The 8,666-nt window shown below is 32.7% G+C and overlaps 1 protein-coding gene across 1 annotated transcript; it reads left to right on the forward strand.

Annotated features, from left to right (window-relative positions):
* Positions 1-6,518: 6,518 nt before the first annotated feature.
* LOC147546387 (high-affinity nitrate transporter 2.1-like) lies at positions 6,519-8,666 on the forward strand. The gene is made up of 3 exons (XM_086674006.1): positions 6,519-7,517; positions 7,607-7,722; positions 7,849-8,666. The coding sequence occupies exons 1-3, from the start codon at positions 6,702-6,704 to the stop codon at positions 8,516-8,518; spliced, it is 1,602 nt and encodes a 533-aa protein (XP_086530132.1). The 5' UTR covers positions 6,519-6,701; the 3' UTR covers positions 8,519-8,666.

Genomic DNA, 8,666 nt, shown 5'->3' on the forward strand with positions numbered 1-8,666 from the left:
TTTTCTATCTATTTCATTTCTATGTTATTTATTTATCAAATTTAGGCTGAACACTTGACCCCATTGTTCTTTAGAAAAAAAAGGTAATGGTATTTTTTAGGCTTGGAGTCTATGTAGAAACAAGTCGGAGCCGTATGAAAGATAATTTTGTTGTTGATTTTTTCTGATAAAAGAAAATTTTGTGGAGATGGGTTGGGGCCTCTTAAACAATGGCCGACCACCTCAATTTTTTATTTTTTTTTATGAACACCTCGAAACTCCATAAACAAAAAGAAAAAAAGAAAGGATATTGATGATGTAAAATAGTTGACAATTAGATGTACGGTTTGAAGTTCATGTAAGCCATCACCATAACAAGTTTTGAAACGAATACCATTTAATCTTATAATATTGTTGTTGATTTTTTTTTTTTGTTGAACTAATAATATTGTTGTTGATAGCATAATAGGTGCGGCTTCGTTTCTTTTGATGTTCAACTATTAATTTGATATTTCATCAACAAAAAAAACTATTAATTTGATAAAAAAAACTAATAGGTAAGAAGATAATTTATGATTATGAAAATATTATCATTTTCTTTTTTATGTCTATTTTGAATTTGATAAGTATTAATTTGATACATTATACTTTTTTTTTTGTTGAACGTTTATACATTATACTTAGTTTCCATCTTTAAACTATCTATTATAATTAACATGTAGCTAAGCATGATGAGGCTTAATTAATAGATAATTAGGCCCCTAAATAAAGTATAAAAAGAGTCAAATACAAATAGTAATGGCTCCAACAAATTGTGCCCTAAAAATTGTGGGGGCCCCTCGTAATGTATATTGTAGATGTTCTAACTATCCTATTTTGAAATATCTCATAAAAAAAAACTATCCTCTTTGGCGTTTTATTCTATGTAAAAGTCTGAGTAAGGTGAATTTTAATTTGCAACAAAACAAACCTTTCTTTTTTTATCAACAAACAAAACAAACTTGTTGATGTTTTTTTTTTGTTGAATTAACTTGTTGATGTTTGAGTTTGCGAAATTGTGCTCTTTGGTAAATTCCTTACAAAAATGCCATGAGTTAGGATTTTCCTAAAAATGTGTTTTTTTTTTTTGCCCTCATATAAATGGAAATCCATAATCTCTCCTTTAGGGTTTTGAATGTATCAAAACCTAGAGATTGATCTAAATCAAAATATAGGGTTTTAGTTTACCGAAAATAAGATTTGTAACAACTATTTGCACCAATATTCTTGATTGGTCTATGGTATTGGAAGAGCGATATCTGAAATAGACAGTGTGTTAGAACGGTCAACTTTATGTATATGTTTTTCCTTTACCAAATTAGTTTAAAGATAGTGTTACAAGGATGAATTAATAAACAATGTTAACATAAAAAGACTTAGATAAAATTAACAATAAGGCCATCTAATAATTTGTTCACTTTTAGTTTGGTCTCTCATAAACAACCCAACTCTAATATCGATCACTACTATCAACATCACTATTAATATTAAAAAACTTACATAATACATAAGTTTACTATCAATATTGTTTTGGTTACAAGTTTTTATTGATGCCTCAAGATCTCATGGATGAGAAACCACCACTAATGAAGAAGGAGGCAACCTACATCAAGAAAAAAAATAGTCCTTTGACTTAAACGACATCGACTTAGATGAGGGTAAAGAAGGAAAGTAAACCTTAAGATGAGGTATTTTTGTCTGAGATGAAGCATGTGACTTGCACGCCCCTCATATAACGATATTTGACAGGAAAATAGCTTTTGGAGGTTAACGCCTAAACGATAATCATTTTAGAGGTGTAATCGTAATGTTGCTAAATAAATGGGGGTCAATTACTAAATCTCCCAAAAAAAAGAAATACTCCCAATGCATTTTCTATCTGTTTTATATCTATTTTTTTTAATTGATGGGAAAATTAGATTGAACATTTCTATTTTATTTAGAGCATCTCCAATGCAAGAATCAAGAAAAACTCTAAAAATCTTATGTATCAAGTGTGAAAAATGGGTCATTAAATGGTCTCTTTCCTATTTGGTCATTTAGAAACACTCTATTGCAAAACCTTCTCCAATGTAACACTCAAGTGAAACTCTAAAAACCTTTATTTTGGTTTAAAACTAATTGATTTGCTTATGTGACACTTAGAGAATCTCAAGAAGACACTCTAAATTTAGGGTGTCCTCTTAAAGATCTCTAAAATAAATCTTGACACGTCACTTTAGAGATTCATGTTGAGTTTTGTATTAGAGATGGATTTTAAACAAAATATTTAAAAAAAATTTATGTGACACTCTAAGATTTAGAGTTTGAGTGTTGCATTGGAGATGCTCTTAGTTATCCAAATTGAGAACCGAACTTCTACTTTTGTTAGTTCTAATAGTACCGAATCAAACTTCTTGTTTTTTTATGTGAAATATTAGCTAGAAATATCCCTATAAGCAAGCATGTCACTGGGTTGGAATAGAGGAAATTAGAAATTGAGTCAGCTTATGTTGTACTTCTTTATTTCTTTGAAATTAGACATGGATATTTGCCTCATGACTTGTTCAATCAAAACTTATTGGAATAGAGATATATAATATATTGAAAAAAATATATAACAAAAAAAAGGGATATTGATGATCTAATAGTTGACAACTAAATGGACGGTTTGAAGGAGACTTGAGGCATCACCAAAGCAAGTTTTGAGTCAGTAACATTTAACTTGTAACAATGTTGTCCATGGCATAGTAGGTTCGGTGTCGTTTCTTTTGACATTTGGCTTTTAATTAATTTGATTCAAACCAATTTAGGGTTTACAAAAAAAACAAAATGTGATATATACTTCTATCATGATTTTTATTTTAAACAGAAAAAACTAATATGCTCATTTGTCTAGAATTGAGTAACGCGACTTAAAGACCCTGAAAGAAAAAATCGACAAGCAAATATTGTTTCCAAATTTAATAGGTAGCTTCATACTACAAGTTTAAACAATTATTTTTCTTTCTTTTTTTCTTTTTTAATTCGAGTCACTAAAAAATGTTACATAAGATGATTTATGATTATAAATATAATATTATTTTCCTTTTTTATGCCCAATTTTCAATTTTTATAAGTATAGTTTCTTACGAAGATGATTTAGCCTTCATACCGATAAGAGTTTATACATATAATTGGCTTAAAAAATTTCTTATTTAAATCTAACTATTACTATTATTTAGATAATAGCTTAGCATGATGAGGGTTAATTGATAGATAATGAGGCCCCTAAATGAAGTAAAAAAAAAAGTCAAATACAAATAGTACATGGCTCCAATAAATTGTGCCCTAAAGATTGTAGGCTCTCTTGGTGTGTGTATACATAATTACTACATATTTTAACCATTGTTTTTTTGTTCAATATACAAGTTTATTAAGGTGAATTTTGACACGCAAGGACTTTACCTCCAGACTACTTAATTAAGAAGAGTTAATTACACTTTGATGCTACATTTTCTCTATCTTGTTGATGTTTGACTTAAAAGACAACCCCCAAATTTGTTGATGTTTCACCTTCAAAGGTCTGGTGAAGGGGAGCCCCTTTGTCATAGAGTTTAGAGAGAAGGGAAAGAAGAAGAAGAAAGAAGGAAGAGAAGAAGAGAGAGCAAGAAGAAATAAATAAATAAAAAGAAAATTTTTAGTTTAAAGGTCGTCGGAAGAAGTGGTCGACTGGTGACCTTCGCCGGAGAAGATGATGAGGAGGCGAAGGGATAAATGAAGTGGAGGAGAGGTGATGAAATGGAGCAGAAAGATAGAGAGATATGAGGTGGATCGAATTTGTTTTTAAGTTTTTTCGAAATTAGTTAATTTTTAGTCCCTAAAAATATTACCGAAAAGTCAAAAGCTTTTTGGCCATTGAAGATTAAAACAAACTACTAGCCACATACGACAAAACATTGAGTTGGTCAAATATTGAGGGCTAAAACATGACTGAATGTTTACATTGAACATTAAATAAACGGAAAAATAGGATATTGGTGATAAAATAGCTTGCAACTGAATGTACGATTTGAAGGAGATGTGAGCTATCACCTAAGTAAGTTTTGATTCGGATCTTATTATAATTAGTGATACTGGTTTAGCTGACTACGTATATTGTTGTTAGCATAATTTATGAGTTACAAATATAATATCATTAAAAAAAAATCTTACATTAGATAATTTATGGTTACAAATATAATATCATTTTTCTCCGTGTCTATTTTCTATTTTTGTTAAGAAGATGACCTAGCCTTCATACTAATAAGAGTTAAGTTTTCTTCTCTAAATTTAACTATTATAACTAACAAATAGCTAAGCATGATCAAGCTTAATTATTATATAATTAGGCCCCTATATAAAGTAAAAAAGAGTCAAATACAAATAGTACATGGCTCCAACAAATTGTAACCTAAAATTGTATGTCCCTCTTGATGTATATATACATATTTTATCCATTGTTTTGTTCTATATACAAGTTTATTAAGGTGGATTTTGACACAAGAGGACTTTACTACTAGTATATGAGTTATTTAATTGAGAAGAGTGAATTAAAGTTTGATACTACATTTCCTTAACTTGTTGATGTTTGAATTGAAGAAAACCCGACTTGTAGTTCGATTAGACAGTTTATCAACTAGGTTTCCTTGAAAAATTTAAAGGTGGAAATTCAGACTTAAAGATCAACTTGTCGGATGTGATTAGAGTGGACTTAATGATTGATTTCACATACATAGTTTTGAGAATGGATTGAAAAACCAAAACCTGAATCTGAATATTTATTGGTAGAGTCCTAGAGATGAACACATATCAAGCCAATTCAAAGATATATCAACGTTTTCAAATTTCGAAAATTGTTTTAAGTATGGATGAACACATATTTTGGGCCCAAAATGATGGTAAACAAAGTCGCCATTAACATTTCACCTGAAAAATGGGTCTTTTTTTTTAAAGCCACCCATTGATTTTTAGGTCAAATTCCACCAGTTTGGCAGGACATGAACGTGATGGGGATTGGAGACAAGTCCCCTTTGACTTGGGAAAAGTAGCAGGCAATAGCCTATAGATATAGTCGTAAATGTGCCGTGCGAGTACGAAAGTGCTAGGGTTTTGGCATCTAGCTAGTAATCAAACTTAGAATATTCCACCCCATCCTGTAGTCCCTGAACACTATTGAGTATAGATTATTTCTCAAATGACCCTCTAGTTTATAACTAATTTTCTCTCTAGTTTCTTAGTTTACCGAAAATATTAAGATGGTCTCATTTTTTCCTGTAAAGGTAAAAGAAGGGCCATTTAAGTATTTTCGATAAATTATGGAGCTAGACAGAAAACTGATCATAAACTAAGAGGTCATTTGAGAAATAACTCTTCTATTAACTCAGAGGTGCAAAATCATGACTACTTGGTCCAAATGTTTTGTATCTAGTTCCTTAAAAACCTCTTGAGGATTTCAGAATTAGGAGTGCTCCAAAATTACAAATCGATCGTAATATTTTCTAATTTTACTTATATATATTTCATAGAGACTAGACATTACGATTCTTTTTGTCAAAATCCATAAGTTATAAGATCCTAAGACACAAAATTTCAAATGCAATTCTTGTAAGAGTGTACTTTTTTGGGTCAATTTTGTAAAAAGTTAAACACTATAGACTTTATAAAGTCTTTGTCTTCTTTCCACAGATTCTTGGAATCTAACCTGTCTAGGGCACTCATTTAAAACCCTAGTGATACCTTATGAAAAGAAAAGGAAGAATTTTGAGGGGTAATAATTTCAAAATCTAGCAGCCAAGGGTTGGAATCTAAAGTCAAAGAATGAATATATAAATTTATGGACTAAATTAAAAGGTTAATTTCCAATATGAAGGATCTAGCAGCTCATTCAGTACTATTTCCTTACCATTAAAGTCCTCTTATGATGGTGGGGACTGGGGACCTGTTAATTAAGAAGAGAAGACGTGTTGACAAGTTGAAATAGTATGAAAATAGGGTTATGTTTGTAATTTCACTAGGTAGCTGAGGTAATCACATTCTGAGATGGCAGATGAATATACTAAAGTAAAGCAATCTGCCCTTTGGGTATATACAAAGAGGTTCTCCTATCTAGATGCGGCTGATTGGATTCTCCTTGGTATTTTTTATTATGTACATAATTAATGTGAGAGAAACAACTAAGAGTAGAAAAGAAAAATCAATAAACATAGATTATCAGACATGTATATGTTTTTACAGACAGATGTGCATAGAGAAAGTCTGAAGCATTAATTCGTGATGATCTCATAATTTCAAAACGTTATAAATAACATTACCCAAATATTTATGATTTAACATGAGAAGCCCGCTTAAGTTAGACAGTAAGGTAGTAAAATCGTAAAGAGAGATATTTGAATCTTTCCGTTTTAAAAATGAATAAAATATCTCACATATTAAAAAAATCTCTTAATATAAGATGTCAACTCTTTTCTAGTATAAATATAACCCATTCCCAATCTCCCAAAATACCATCAATTACAAGACTTACTTCTAAGTTCTAAGTATCTTGTTTGATTAGTGAGTGGTTTAGTGGTTTACCTCTCTCTCCCTCTCTTACTAAACCATTAGAATCTTTTCTATCTTTTCATTTCCTTCTCTAAGAACCCACTGTTCTATTTCTCTAGATCTGAGTGTGGAAAAACAAAAACATGACTGGTGGTCAAGCAGTGGGTTCCCCAGGGAGCTCCATGCATGGAGTAACTGGTAAAGAACAATCCTTTGCTTTCTCTGTTGCATCTCCCATGGTACCTAGTGATAGCACAGCTAACTTTGACTTACCAGTAGACTCTGAACACAAAGCTAAAGTATTCAAACTCTTCTCTTTGGCAAACCCACACATGAGAACTTTCCATCTCTCTTGGATCTCTTTCTTCACTTGTTTTGTTTCCACATTTGCTGCTGCCCCACTTGTTCCGATTATTCGCGATAATCTTAACCTAAAGAAGGGCGATGTCGGTAATGCTGGTATCGCTTCCGTTTCCGGGAGTATCTTCTCTAGGCTTGCTATGGGAGCTGTTTGTGACTTGTTAGGGCCAAGATATGGGTGTGCTTTTCTTATGATGCTATCTGCACCAACTGTATTTTGTATGTCGTTAGTTTCGACTCCCGGAGGTTACGTGGCTGTTAGGTTTATGATTGGTTTCTCTCTCGCTACATTCGTTTCTTGCCAGTACTGGATGAGTACCATGTTTAATAGTAAGATTATAGGGCTGGTGAATGGAACTGCTGCCGGATGGGGAAATATGGGTGGTGGAGCAACTCAGCTCATAATGCCTTTACTATTCGAACTGATCCGTAAAGCTGGTGCAACCCCATTCACTGCTTGGCGTATAGCCTTTTTCATTCCTGGGTTTATGCATATCATTACAGGGATTATGGTCTTGACTCTAGGGCAAGATCTGCCTGATGGAAACCTTGGTGCCCTAAAAAAGGCAGGTGATGTTGCCAAAGACCAGTTCTCTAAGGTCAGTATACTTAATTCATGAATCATTAAATCTTAATTAGTATTGCTTTAGTTCAAATCATCTCACCATATTTACCCTTGTTTGTTTAGGTGCTATGGTATGCTGTAACAAACTATAGAACATGGATTTTCGTTCTTCTTTACGGTTACTCTATGGGTGTCGAACTATCCACCGATAATGTAATCGCTGAGTACTTCTTTGACAGGTTAACAATTGTTTCTTAACCAATTACTTATTATCCAATAGTACTTTTTTTTTTTTATGAAAGTATTATCAAATAGTACTTAATATATAGCAATTAAGATATTGACATTATATACATGTGTTACAGATTTGACCTAAAGCTTCATACAGCGGGTATCATAGCTGCTGTATTTGGTATGGCAAACATCATTGCTCGTCCTTTCGGTGGTTACATGTCCGATTTGGGAGCACGTAGATTCGGCATGAGAGCTAGACTATGGAACCTTTGGGTCCTACAAACATTGGGAGGACTATTTTGCATTTGGCTCGGCCGTTCTAATTCTCTTCCAATATCTATCGTGGCTATGATTCTTTTCTCCGTGTGTGCTCAAGCAGCTTGTGGTGCTACATTTGGTGTCATACCCTTTATTTCTCGACGATCTTTAGGTATAATTTCGGGTCTAACAGGAGCTGGTGGTAATTTCGGTTCGGGTCTAACCCAATTCTTGTTTTTCACAAGCTCAAAATACTCAACGGCAACAGGAATAACATATATGGGGATAATGATAATTGCTTGTACCTTACCAGTAACCCTAGTTCATTTCCCACAGTGGGGAAGCATGTTTTTACCTCCATCAAAAGATGTAGTGAAAGGTAATGAAGAATATTACTACGGATCTGAATGGACTGAACAAGAGAAGTCAGATGGGTTGCATGTTAATAGTATCAAGTTCGCCGAGAACAGCCGGTCGGAGCGAGGGAAGCGTGTCTCCTCAGCTGCAACACCACCTGAATCCACCCCAGTACATCATGTGTAAAATTGCTAAGAATATGGAGATCATGAGTTGGGTGTAATTAGTAAATTAGGGGTGTCATATTTTCTATGACAACTAATTGAACATCTCTTGTTGTCATATTACTAGCTTGTATCAAAAAAATAAATATCCAATATATTAATCTTCTCCA

The sequence above is a fragment of the Eschscholzia californica genome, unplaced genomic scaffold, assembly GCF_041429995.1.
Source record: "Eschscholzia californica isolate CP2 unplaced genomic scaffold, dmEscCali1.0.p SCAF_4, whole genome shotgun sequence".
In the NCBI taxonomy this organism is placed as follows: domain Eukaryota; kingdom Viridiplantae; phylum Streptophyta; class Magnoliopsida; order Ranunculales; family Papaveraceae; genus Eschscholzia; species Eschscholzia californica.